At 34.0% G+C, this 14,270-nt stretch overlaps 1 protein-coding gene and 1 pseudogene across 4 annotated transcripts in view; both read left to right on the forward strand.

Moving 5' to 3' along the window:
- The window catches only part of CASC4 (cancer susceptibility 4), an 85,005-nt gene that overhangs the window by 47,784 nt on the left and 22,951 nt on the right, over positions 1-14,270 (forward strand). For 2 of the 4 annotated variants that reach the window (XM_011355030.2, XM_023527827.1), the window contains exons 7-8: positions 9,907-10,005; positions 11,215-11,307. In XM_011355030.2, coding sequence (XP_011353332.1) covers positions 9,907-10,005; positions 11,215-11,307 — 192 coding nt within the window. Of the gene's footprint in view, positions 1-9,906; positions 10,006-11,136; positions 11,308-14,270 lie in introns of all 4 variants that reach the window. The other 2 variants (XM_011355029.2, XM_011355032.2) reach the window with 1 other exon arrangement.
- Positions 10,219-10,336, forward strand: LOC111736376 (annotated as a pseudogene).

A 14,270-nucleotide genomic window follows, 5' to 3' on the forward strand; every position in this document is an offset into this window, starting at 1 on the left:
AGTCCATTTACATTTAGGGTGATTATTGAAATATGAGGTCTTCTTATAGCCATATTATCTTTTGCTTTCTGGTAGCTCGATGTTTCCATTGTTTCCTTGTCCTTATGTTTCTGTTTTCTTTATTTTGGTTGGCTTTTGTGGGTTTTGCCTCTGGTTCTTCTTGTTTTATGTTATATACTTCAGTTCTGAATCTTTGGTATGTGGTTACCATTACAAATATGTAAAGGATAGTTATATATATACAGTCATGCATTTTCTTCTGTGCTTGCCTTATCTCCATTCCCTTTTGCGAATTTGAATCTTTGAATCCTCCCCTTTTTAGTTATTGTTGTCTCAGTTTGTCCCTATGTATGCTGAATGTTTATTACTATCTTGTTATAACAATTCACTTCTTATTGTTTAAGCTATAATGCCCTGTTCTTAGTTGCACTCCTCTGCTTCTATTTGCCTAATAGTCACTTTACTCCTAATTATGTATTTTTGTTGTTGTTCTTATTTTGTTTTAGGTGAGCTGACCCCTTTCAGTCTTTCCTGTAGTATAGGCCTCGTAATGGAGAATTCTCTCAATTTTTGTATGTCTGGAAAGGTCTTAATTTCTCCTTCATATCCAAAAGAGAGCTTAGTTGGATACATTATTCTAGGCTGGTAGTTCCTTTCACTTAATAGTTTAAATATTTGATTCCATTCCTTTCTGTCTTTTAAGGTTTACGCTGAGAAATCCAACGATAATCTAATGGGTTTTCCTGTATAAGTTACCATTTTCTTCTCCCTGACTGCCCTGAGAATTCTGTCTTTGTTGTTGATTTTTGATAATTTTAATACAGTGTGTCTTGGTGAAGGAATTTTTGGGTTGAGATAATTGGGTGTTCTGTTGACTTCTTGAATTCTAAGCTTCATTTCATTTCTTAAATTTGGGAAACTCACATCCACTATCTGAAAATGCTTTCTAGTCTCTGCTTCTTTTCCTCGCTTTTGATAATGCCTATTATTCTTATGTTTCCTCTCCTGATGGTACCAGCCAGTTCTTGAATTTCTCTTTCATTATTTTTCATTCTTCGGTTTCTCTCTTCTTCCTTCTGATTTATCTCTAGATTTCTGTCTTCGATATCACTGATCCTTTCCTACATTTGGTCGACTCTATTTCCCAAGCTTGCTATTTCATTTTTCAACTCTTGCAGTGTGTTTTTTTATCTCCAGAAGTTCTGTTCTTTTTGAGGGTTTCAGTCTCCTTGCTCTGCTCATCTAGTTGTTTTTTTCAATTCTTGAAATTGTTGATATGACTCGTTTCGGAACTCACTGAGTTTTTCAGAAGTACTATCCTGAATTTTCTGTCATTTTAGTTGCATATTTCTATGTCTGTAAGCTTATTTTCTGGAGATTTTTCTCTTTCTTTCTGAGATGCCTTGTCACCTTGGTTGTTCATGGTGTTTAATGGACTCTTTCTCTGCTTGGGCAGCCTCTGATTACAAGGAGGCAAAGCTGGGAACTCTCATGCCTAGAGCCCCACTGGCTGCTACAGCCCCCTATGGGATCTAAGACCAAGGTGACTTCGACACAGATGGGCTACCCACCACCTTGGAGAATACAGGGAATTTTCCACGACTGAGGTGACACTGCCAGACCAAGATCCCTGAGGTGCCAGGAGAGCAGATAAGAGAAAACAAAACCTTGAGCTATATCACTGTCTATTGGAAAACAAAAGAAAGACCTCAACTTTATCAGCCTGCAGAGTTGTTAAGAGCAAAACAATACTTAAAAAAGAGAAGAGTACCCCACCTCAAATGCCCAGGTAGAGGAACAATCCATCAAGTACCATGAATAACCAAGGTAACAGTAGCACAGAAGGAAAATGAAAAGGCTCCAGAAACCAAACACAAAGACGTGGAAGACTGTGATTGAAATCAGCAGTCTCCCACGGCAAAAGCGGTAATAAGAGGAAAGTTCGTATCATTACAGGCCTATCTCAAAAACCAGGAATGAGCCCAAATAAACAACCTAACATTTCATCTTAAAAAACTAGAAAAGAACAAACGAAGCCTAAAGTCAGCAGAAGGAAAGAAACACTGCCATTTGCAACAACATAGATGAACCTCGATATAATATAATCATGCTAAGCAAAATAAGCCAGACAGAAAAAGTTGAAAGCTACATGATATCACTTATAAGCGGGATAGAAACCTAAAAGCAACAAATGAGCAGGACAAACAATCAGAGACCCAGGAACATGGACCAGAGGGTAGGTGGGAGGGGGAGGTAGAGTGGGTCAAAGAGGTCAATTATGTGGTGACAGAAATCCAACTATGGGAGGTGAAATGTTTTTTAAAAATTTAAAAATAAAAATCAATCAATCAGTGGCCCCCAACCTTTTTGGCACCAGAGACCAGTGCTCCTATGAGAATCTAATGCTTGATCATCTGAGGCGGAGCTAAGGCAGTGATGCTGTTGCTGGGGAGTGGCTGCAAATCCAAATGAAGCTTTGCTCACATGTCACTCACCTCCTGTGAAAGCCCAGTTCGTAACAGGCCACAGACTGGTACTGGTTCATGCCTGGGGATTGGAGACCCCTGATTTAAATGACAGAGTGTTCAAGATTGCAGTTTTGAAAGAAACTACACAATACAAGAAAACTCAGAAAGGCAGTTCATTGAGGTCAGGAATAATATCAACAAACAAAAGGAGTAATTTACAATTAGATTGAAATTATAAATTAGAACCAAATAAATTCTTGAGCTGAAAAACTCAATAAGATGAGGAGTGCATTAGAGAGCATTGGAAACAGACCAGATGGGAAAAAAAAGTAATGAGCTTGAAGATAGAAATGTAGAAATGACTCAGGTGGAAGTAGAAAGAAAACTGAGAATTAATTTAAAAAAATGTAAAATCTCTACTAGAACTATTCTACTCCATTGGAAAGAGAAATATAGTAATAGGTATACCAGATGGAGGAGAGAGGGAGATGTGAACAAAGAGCCTAGTCAAACTAATAATCGATGAGAACTTTTGAAATCTATGGACAGAGCTGGGCCCTTGAATCTAAGAAGCTAACAGAATGCCTAATTATCTCAGTGCAAAAGGACCTTCTCCAAGACATATTATATTAAAACTGTCAAAAGCTAATGACAAAGAAACAATTCTCAAGGCAGCCAGGGAAAAAAGACTAACCTAAAAAGGAAACCCAATTAGATCATCTTCAGATTTTTCAGCAGAATTCTTATAAGCCAGGAAGAGTGGAGTGAAGTATGTGAAACCACCAGCAAAGAATAATATATCCAGCAGAGTTGTCCTTTAGACATGAAGGGGAAATAAAGCCTCTCGCAGATAGAAGACAAGGGAATTAACCACCACAAGGTCTGCATTACAAGAAATGTGAAAAGGAGCTCTTCTTCCTTCATCAAAAAGACAAAGTATACAAAACTTTATGATGACAGGATTCAGAGAAAGAAACAGGAACTTGCATCTCTATTTCAGAATAAGGTATTGAACACTTAATTATAGCATAAAGGTTCAAGAGGGAAAACAGTTTTAAAAGATTATAACTTCTGCAAATTAGAAACTAATGCACAGCATAAAAAGGAAAAATTCATGACAACAAAAACAAAACGGGAGGAGGAAAACGACAGAACTTACACAGGTGAATGAAAGTAAAATTCAGTCATAAGAAAAAGAACTATTGTATATATGAAACATCTTTCTACATAAATCTAATGGTAACCACTAAACAAAAATTTAGAGATGAGACACATAACATAAAAAAAAAAAAAAAAAAAAAAAAAAGGAAGCAGGTAACAAAATCAGAAAACCACCAAACTAAAATAGCAGATAGAAACTCAAGGGAAAAGAAAAAGTGGAGATACATAGCAACCAGAAAACAAAACATAAAATGGCTATAGTAAGTCCTCATATATTAATACTTAAGTATAAATGTACCGAACTCACCAATCAAAAGGCAAAGAGTAGTGGAGTCGATTAAAAAGGAGACTCACCTATATGTTGCCTTCAGGAGACCCATGTCAGCTACAAAGACAAACATAGGCTCTAAGTGAAAGGCTGAGAAGATGATACTTCAAGCAAATGTCATCCAGAGAAAAGTGATTATAGTTGTACTTATATTAGACGGAATAAATTTCTAGATAAAAAAGGTAACAAGAGACAAAGGTGGACATTTTATAATGACAAAGGGGACAACTCATCAAGAAGCCATAATACTTATCAATATATATACAGCCAACCTGGGGGCACTAAAATACATAAAGCAGTTACTAACAGACCTGGAAGGAGAAGCTGACAAAATGCAATTATAGTAGGAGACCTGAATACCCCATTGAGAGCAATGAATAGATCATCCAAAGAGAAAATCAGGAAATATCAGCCTTAAATAACGTATTAGACCAAATGGACATAATGATGTTTATACAACTTTCCATCCCAAAGGGCAGAATATACATTATTCTCAAGTACACATGGAACATTTTCAAGGATAGACCATATATCGGGGCACAAAACTAGTCTCAATAAATGTAAGAAGATTTAAATCATACCAAATATATTTTCCGATACAACAATGTGAAACTGGAAATTAACTGGAAGAAGAAAGCTGAAAAAAAAACACAGTATGTGGTTGTTAAACAACACGCTTATGAACAACCATTGGATCAAAGAAAAGCTCAAAAGATATATAGAGACAAATGAAAATGAAACTACAATACACCAAAATCTTTAGGATGCAGCAAAAGTGGTACTTAGGGAGAATTTTGTAGCACTACAGGCCTACCTCAAGAAACAAAAATCTCAAACAATATAACATTATACCTTAAAGAACTAGAAAAAAAGAAAACAAAGCCCAAACTCAGAAGAAGGAAGGAAATAATAAAAATTAGAGCACAAATAAATGAAATAGAGAACAAAAGACAATAGAAAAAAATCAATCAAACACAGAGAGTTGATTCTTTGAAAAAGATAAATAAAATTGGCAAACCTCTGGCTAGACTCACTACAGAGAAAAGACTTAAATGAATAAAGTCAGAATTAAAGAAAAGTTAAAACAGACACCACAGAAATACAAAGGATTATACAAGAATACTATGAAAAGCTGTATGCCACCAGATTCAATGACCTAAAAGAAATGGACAAATTCTTAGAAATATATAACCTTCCTAGACTGAACCATGAAGAATTGGAATTCTAAATAGACCAATCACTAGTAAGAAATTGAAACAATAGTCAGAAACCTCCCAAAAAACAAAAGCTCAGGACCAAGTAACTTCACTGGTAAATTCTATCAAACATTCTAGGAAAATTTAATACCTATCTTTCTCAAACTCTTCCAAAAAATTGAAGAGGATGGAATACTTACTAACCCATTTTATGAGGCACGCATTACTCTGATAACAAAACAAGACAGGGACAACACAAAAAAGGAAAATTACAGGCCAATATCTCTTTGAGCAGATGCAAAAATCTTAATCAAAATACTAGTAAATCGATACATTAAAAGGATCATATATCATGATCAAATCAGGTTCATTCCAGGGATGGAAGGATGGTTCAACATGTGCAATCAATGTGATATACCACATTAACAAAAGAATAGGTAAAAATCATATATCAATAGAAGCAGAAAAGGCATTTTAGAAGATACAATATCGATTTATGGTTAAGACACTCAATAAAAAGGGTATAGAAGAAAAGTACCTCAACATAATAAAGACCATATATAACGAACCCTCAGCTAATATATATTCAATGGTGAAAAACTGAAAGCTTTTCCTCTAAGGTCAGGAACAAGTCAAGGATGCCCACTGTCACCACTACTATTCAACATTGTACTGGAAGTCAAGAAATAAAAGGCATCCAAATTGAGAATGATGAAGTAAAACTGTCACTGTTTGCATGTGACATGATTCTAGAAAATGCAAAAGGCTCTACCAAAAGACTATTAGAAACAATAAACAAATATACAGTAAAGTTGGCGGATACAAAATCAACATACAAAAATCCATTATATTTCTATATTTTAACAACTAAATATCAGAAAGAGAAATTAAGAAAACAGTCCCATTTACAATTGCAACAAAAAGGATAAAATAGGAGTAAACGAAGTGAAAGACCTATGCATTGACAACTACAAGACATTGTTGAAAGAAATAGAAGATAATACAAAGAAATGGAATGATAGTCTGTGTTCATGCTTTGAAAGAATTAACACTGTTAAAATGGCCATATTCCCTAAAACAATATGCAGATTTAATGCAAGCCCCATCAAAATCCCAGTGAGATTTTTTACAGAAATAGAACAAAAAGTTCTCAAATTGGTAAGGAACTACAACAGGCCCTGAATAGCCAAAGCAGTCTTGAGAAAAAAAGAACATAGCCAGAGGTATCACACTTCCTGACTTGAAACTGTACTACAAAACTATAGTAATCAAAACAGTATGTTATGGGCAGAAAAACAGACACACAGACCAATGGAACAAAATTGAGAGCACAGAAATAAACCCACAGAGAGATAGGCAACTAATTTTCGACAAAGGAGTGAAGAACATAAAGTTGAGAAAGTAAAAACTGAAAAAACGAATGTAAAAAGAAATAAAAGTAGACTGCTCTTTAACACCATACACAAAAATTAACTCAAAGTGGATTAAAGACTTGAATGTAAGACCTGAAACAATAAAATACCTAGAAGAAAACATATGCACTAAACTTGTGGACCTTGGTCTGAGAGGGTTTTTGTGAACCTGACCCAAAGGCAAGGGAAGTAAAATGAAAAATAAATGAATGGGACTACATCAAATTTAAAAGCTTCTGCACAGCAAAAAACCCTTCAGAAAACCAAAAATGCAACCAAGTGGATGGGAGAGTATATTTGCAAACAATATCTCCAATAAGAGGTTAATATCCAAAATATATAAAGAACTCATATAACTGAACAACAAGAAAAACAGACAATCCAATAAAAATTTGGCAGAGGACCTGAATAGACATTTTTCCTAGGAAGACATACAATGGACAGCAGATATATGAAAAGATGTTCATATTTACTGGCTATATTATCTACAGCCATGACACCCTGAACGTGCCCTGTCTTGTCTAATCTCAAAAGCTAAGTAGAGTCGGGCCTGGTTAGTACTTGGATGGAAGATCACCAAGGAAGACCAGGTGCTGTAGGCATTAAAAAAAAAATTTACTAGCTATAAAGGAAATGCACATCAAAACCACAATAAGATACCACCTCACACCTGTTAGAATGACTATTATCAGTAAGACAAAAAATAAGTGTTGGAGGGGATAAGGAGAAAAGAGAACCCTCACATACTACTAGTGGGGATGTAATTTGGTTAAGCCACTCTGAAAAACAGTGTGGGAGTTCCTCAGAAAATTAAAAGTAGAGTTACTCTATGACCCAGCAATCTCTCTTCTGGGTATCTACTCCCAAAATTTGAAAACACTTATTCATAAAGTTAGATGTACCCATATATTCACTGCAGCATTATTCAAAATAGCCAAGACATGGAAACAACTTAAGTATCCTTCAAAGGCTGACCTAAAGATGTGGTACATATATACAGTGGAATACTATTCAGCCATAAAAAATGAAATACTGCCATTTGTTGCAACATGGATGGATCTTGAGAGTATCATGCTAAGTGAAATAAGTCAAATAGAAAAGGACAACTATATGAGTTCACTCATGTGGGATATAAAAAAGCAACAAATTAACAAACAAAATAAACATACAAACAAACAAAAAAACCAGACTCATAGATACAGATAATAGAATGGTGATTGCCAGAGGGGAAGGGGGTTGGGAGAGGATGAAGAGGCTAAAGGGAGTCAAATGTACAGTGACAGGAGACTAAGGGTGGTAAGTACGCAATAGAGTGTACAGATGTATCATAAAGTTGTACGTTTAAAATTTATATAATGTTAGTAACCAGTGTTACCCCAATAAATTCAATAAAAATTTTTTTTTAAATGCAGAGGAAAACAGTAAAAACTCAGATTATAAGATAGTATGATGGGATACTAATTTTGTTTAAGGTATATAATAAAACGTACAGAGAAAAACCCCCAAAACATCAAAGAGAGTCTCAAAATGGTAACAGTGGTATCTTTAAGTGATGAAATTATAGCTAATTTTACATTTCTTTTTGCTTTAATGTTTTTCTAAACTTTCTGTAGAAATATATAGTATTCATGTCAAATTCATAAGGGCTCCAGATCACTACTCTGTGTCTGCTATATTAGATTGAAACTCCTCTGGTTGTTTTATAAAGGCTCTTAATCCAGCTTGTTACCTTGTTCTTGAGCAGGAGGCGTTATCATATAAGCTAAGGATATGTATGATCACTTCTTGTTTAATAGTTGTAGTGCTGTCGTCTAGTTTGTAAAGTGCTGGCACCAGCAATGGTCCAACAGTGATGAACAAATTTGTAGATTGTTACTGACAAATACATCTACCAGATGTTTAGTGTCATCAGAGTCTGTTAGCAAATAAAATTGTATTGTTAAACCTGGTGAGGTACTGCTCTTTAAAGATGTTAGCTGAGAGTTGTTATTTAGCTGTCTTATGTGAAGAAGTGGGTGGTGGGCATTGCAGCTGGCAATAGGAACAAGGTAATAGGAACACAGTGAGATAAGGCAAACTTCAGTATTCTGTAAATTTGAGTAGGTTATTTTCTTTGCATGAATTTTAAACTTTTTGAGTTCTTAAGTTTAGAGACCTATGTAATGATAAACAAAATTGAGTGATTGAAATAAACTTTGAGGATTATCAATAACCCGAGTATACTAGTTAGGACTGACTAGGCTATGGTGTATTAACAGCCTTCAAATTGTGGCTTAAAACAATAAGTGTCAATTTATTGTTCATATTATAGTCTGATGCAGGTTGAATGACTCTTTGTAGTTCTCCAAGTGGTGTCCCCTTCCATTATTTGATGCCACCATCTTCATATGTAGCCTGCTAAGTTGTGGCAGAAAGGGAAGACAGATTTTAGGTGATTTGCATGGAGGATTTTATCGCCATACTTGGAAATGTCACATTCATGGTCATTCTCATGGTCAGAACCCAGTCTTATGTTCCTTAACCATAGGAAGGCTGATCTTCCTCTATGCCCAAGAAAAATATAATGAAATAGGATCATATAGCGTTGTCTCTGCCACACCAAAGTTTTAGAAGAATAAAATGTGCTACTAACCATATCTTATAGATTGGCTTTTCTATTTTTTTCTCTTTATCTATTTCCAGTCTCCCTAGTTTTTTCTTTCTGCCTTTCTATCATGTTAAGCTGCCTAAGGATGCAGTGGAATCAGTGGTAGTGAGTGAAATGTTTATTTCTTGTTTCCTTCATTTCTTAAGGGAGAAGTCCCAATTATAAGTATATACGTCTTTTTTAGTAAAGTCCTTGGTGCAACTTAAATTTTCCTCTTCAAAAATAAAATCTCAACTTGTATCGCTTATATTTAGTTTTTTATTTAAAATCTGGGCAACTTGGAGTAGCATATTTTCATTGCTTCACCTAATCTATAAATGACAGTTTTTATTTACACTATCTATATTAAAAGGTTTCACTGTATCTGAAGAGATTTATTTATTTATCCATTCATCAAGCCTTAGTTGAGCTCTTGTTATGTGCCAGGCATTATTCTAAGTGTTGGTGGCATAGTGATGAACAAGACAGAGTTCCTACTGTCTTATATTCTGGTCACAGTTATTGATCACCAAAATTTGTGATGGATGATACAATGTATCAATTAGTAACCACAAATTAATTTTATGTATACTATAAGGATTATAAAATTAGAATAACCATCATAGGATTAGTGCAATGTCAATAGATTTATTGTGGTTGATTTTTAAAAATTATAATATCACTGGGAATAATATGGATCTATATTGTCTTTTAGTTTTAAAGAAACCCCCTATTTCTATTTCTCAATATGGAAGTCATCAAGCAACCTCCCATCGTCCAACTGGACAACCTCTCTCCCCGAATATGGTTCCAGGTATGAAGTCTTATTTTTAAATTTTTCCTTGAAAACCAATTTTCTGGTCATATATTGTTATATAGTGAATAAAACGTCATTTAGCAGCATAGTGAAGTAGCATTCTTATAGTTAGTGTTATGTATTTTCAAATGACCTAATAAAAGCTCAGGGAGAAGTAATCATTCAAAAAAGCTGTTATCTAATGGCTTATTAAAAGTAGAAGAATTATTTGTCTACGCCATGCTACCCTGAACACGCCCGATCCTGTCTGATCTTGGAAGCTAAGCAGGGTCGGGCCTGGTTAGCACTTGGAGGGGAGACCACCCAGGAGGACCAGGTGCTGTAAGCATTAAATACATACATACATACATACATACATAAAATAAAAAATAAATAAAAGTAGAAGAATTATTTGTTCAGCCACTCTGGACTACATTCCCTTTCATCTCTACCAGTTTGTATGTATTTACCTTCTTGAAAATGTGTTCAAATTTATCTCACGGAGGCCTTCTATAAATTACTAGATCTACCTATCTTAAACTCCCTACTCTGTACATATGAATGTATCTGTTTTTTCACTGAATATCTATTCTATTTTACAGAAATGTTCCCCTAAAATGAGAATCGATACGATTAAAATTAATTATAACAAGGATCGAAATCAAGGCTTTGATGAAGAAAAAATGGAATGGGGGAAAGAAAGGTTATATCCAAGGGATACTAATAAGACAAAATTAAGAGTTAACAGTTGTGAGTCACTGTGTAGATAAAAATTACTTAGAGCTTGGAACTTCTAAAAGCCTTACTGGATTTTGGTTATTTCTGACAGCAGTATAGAGTTTGGAGGGAGGAAAAGAGTCATCCAAGCTGTATCATTGCCATTTAAATTTTTCAGTTTCTACCACATATCCCTTTGGTGAATAGGTTTATAATTAGTACTGGAGATGCTCTTGGGGACTGATGAGTAAACTTTACACAACTTGAATCACATTGGTTATAAGATTTGTCTAAAGAAATGAGAATAAAGCTTTAAGAAAAAGCTATCTGACTACCCAATAACAGACAACAGTGTGTCTTAGCTTTTCTAAAGCAGGTCTTGTGAAATTCTTCTGCAAAATATGACCTTAACTTGATGTTTTTCTGTTGTAGATTCTCATGTAAATCACAATGGAAACCCAGGAACTTCAAAACAGAACCCTTCTAATCTTCTTCAGCGTTTAATTCCAGGCCCAAACTTGGAGAGTGAACCCAGAATTCAAGCAGATATACTAAAGCAGGCTACCAAGGAGAGAGTCGGTGATTTCCATAAGTTGAAGCAAAGTAAGAATAAGTTGATGAATATTATGCTGGAAAGATTTCTTTAATGTTTGTTTACAAGGCTCAATTAAGGTCTTTATTATTATAATGTCTAATGAATGTATAATAAAACTATACATTCATAAAAAGAGAAAATATGCATAAAAAGAGAAAGTGTGGTGGAGGTGAAATTTAAAAGAAAAGCAGGTTTTAAATGGATAGAGATTTCAAAGAAGACTTTAGAAAACTTCTCATGTTTGCCAATGTTAAATAATAAATTTCAGGTGAGTTGATTTTTTAAAAATGCTATTAGTTATGATAGGATTAATACAGTATAAAATATTTTGAAGAAATGAAAAAAGTTATATTTTATTAGGCTAGTGAATGAAGATTTTGTTTAGATGGAAGAGAAATACATAGTTTTGAAAAATGGAATCTGGGAGAAATGTAGACCTGGGGAGACTGCCATAGTGGAATGCTCAGTGCTGCTTCCTTTTTCATCCCTTCCAATTGCAGTTTGTTTCATTTAGGTCTTAGAAGAGAAGTGAAAGAAATTGAACATATTCATAGTACTATGTAATAAACTGTGACTGCTTGAACTGTTTCAGAGGTATTGATTTTGATAAAGGGATAGTATCTGTTAATCTGTATAACTCTGGTAGATCCTTAGGAAGTGTAAGAAAAATTCTGGTAGTAGAGAGAATTTGGAGCAGGACAGTGTCTCTTAAATTGTATGAGACAGACCCCTTAAACTATACTTTTTATTGGTTCTGCTTTTCAAGGCTTTTTCTCTTCAAATTTTGAACAGACAGAATCTCTAAAATCTCCAGTTTGACTTTGTTTGCTTTTTATGATGGCTTCTATGGCAACAACTGTTCAGAGCACTGTTTAGGCAGCTATTTGTACACAGGTTGCTTGTACATTTTTAAATCTATTCAAGACATTTTTATTGGTCTTATGACAGTTATTCATATTTCTGCATCTATATGAACATATAGTTTGTGTACATTTAATTGATTTTCCTTCCTTCATAGTTAAAAGTATATCCATGTGTCTTGACTAAAGTATTATGTGAAAAATGTTTTTATTTACAGGAATGTGGCTAACATTTTAAATAGAGTGAAAAAAATATTTCCTTAAAATTCTGTTGAGTATCGACCTGAAAACTTTTATCTCAACAAAAAGAGGTATAGAGTAAGGGTATAACTAAATAAAATATCTTAATTTGATCACTTAAGATTTTCTTTTAAACTTATAGTTTATCCCATAAAATTTTTTATTCTTTCCTTACATGTATGTTTTTATTATTTTTGTTTACCAATCATTAGGCAAAGAATATGATTGGGAAATAATTGCCAGGAAATTATTACTCTCTACAACTTATTTTTTAAAAAGCCTGTTGAGCTTTATACACTCCAGATTCTTTTCATTGTATGTGTAGAATTGTAATCAATGTGAGCACTATTTGGTGATTTACTTTGACATTGTTTCTTAAATACATTTTAACCTAGCAAATAGTTACGTAGTTGTCATTTTAAATGTGTGTATATATATGTATACACACATAAGCTTATATCTCATTGTGCTTAGGCAATAATAATAGTTCATTTAGCTTTACTCTTTTACTGATTATTTAGATTATTTCATATTCTCTCATGATAGTCATCATAACTATGAAGATCCTTTTACAAATTACTTCCAGTTTCTCTTACTTTAGATGTTCCTTTAAAAGTATAGTACCCAAACTGAAATTGCTAGGTCAAAACAAAGTACTTGAATAGCTTTATAGCTCCTGTTACATATTGTCAAATTGTTCTCTAGAACAGTTTCACAGTATCACTGTGAAATGTTTAAATTTATTTCCCTATGGCCTGACCATATTCGCTTTTTAACTCTTTTTAAGGCATTTAGAATATGATTCTTTAAGTATGTTTTAATAAGCATTAATGTTCTGGTGACCTGCCCATTTTCATGAGGAATTTTACTGTAATTATTTCTTGGTATATAATTATATAAACTGTATATCAGTTTTGATGGCTTAGCCTCATAACTTTGAGTATTGATCATATATCTTTGTTACTAACATAACAAAAGACCCTTTAAGAGTCTTCTCACTTAGGAAATTCCAAGGGTTTTAGGAGCTGTCTGCAAAAAAAGGGATGAAGACCAAATATATAGTTCTTATTATAAATCACAATGTCACATATGGGTTTGAAACTACTGTTCTATAATAATAATTTGAACCTACTTTAAAACTCTAAACTCATATTTTTAGTCCAAAAGTCATGCAGTTGAGAAGATTTTCTAGATGTTGGACTGGAAGTATTTTTCATATGGAATGAGGACAAGCACTGGCAATGTGGTACATTTTCCTAATTTCGAATGTCTCTGGTGGTATCGTCAAGTGATCTGGTGAACTTTCTAAGTGGCTCATTCAACAGGCACAATGGTTGTCCATTTGTGAGCTATTGTGGTGATTTATCAAGTTTATATCCAGTTGTCCAGCTTCAGCTTACAGGGTTTTGAGTAAAAGGAAGTTTTAATTTTTAGTGATTCAAAGACAGAAGAGTAAGAGAAAAATTGGAAACTTAAATTTGGTTAGGTGTAGCCAGGTATTGGGAGAACCAAGAAGGATTCTGGATCAGTCCAATTCACAAGTAGGTAACAAAATCTTAAAGACAATGAATAGGGCTAGAATGTAATACCCACAAGGGTGTGCTATAGTTTTCGATTGCAGCATCATTTTTCTCTCTGTAGTCATCCCCATTTCTATTAAAGATAATCCAAGTAAGACTAATTTGTTTGAAAAATAAGTCTAGTCTCATTATACTTGGCCCAATTATTTTTATATATACACACACACACACACACACATATATATAATATATATATAGTTTGTATGTATTTACCTTCTTGAAAATGTGTTCAAATTTATCTCACGGAGGCCTTCTATAAATTACTAGATCTACCTATCTTAAACTCCCTAC

This window comes from Pteropus vampyrus, unplaced genomic scaffold, assembly GCF_000151845.1.
Source record: "Pteropus vampyrus isolate Shadow unplaced genomic scaffold, Pvam_2.0 Scaffold19, whole genome shotgun sequence".
NCBI lineage: Eukaryota > Metazoa > Chordata > Mammalia > Chiroptera > Pteropodidae > Pteropus > Pteropus vampyrus.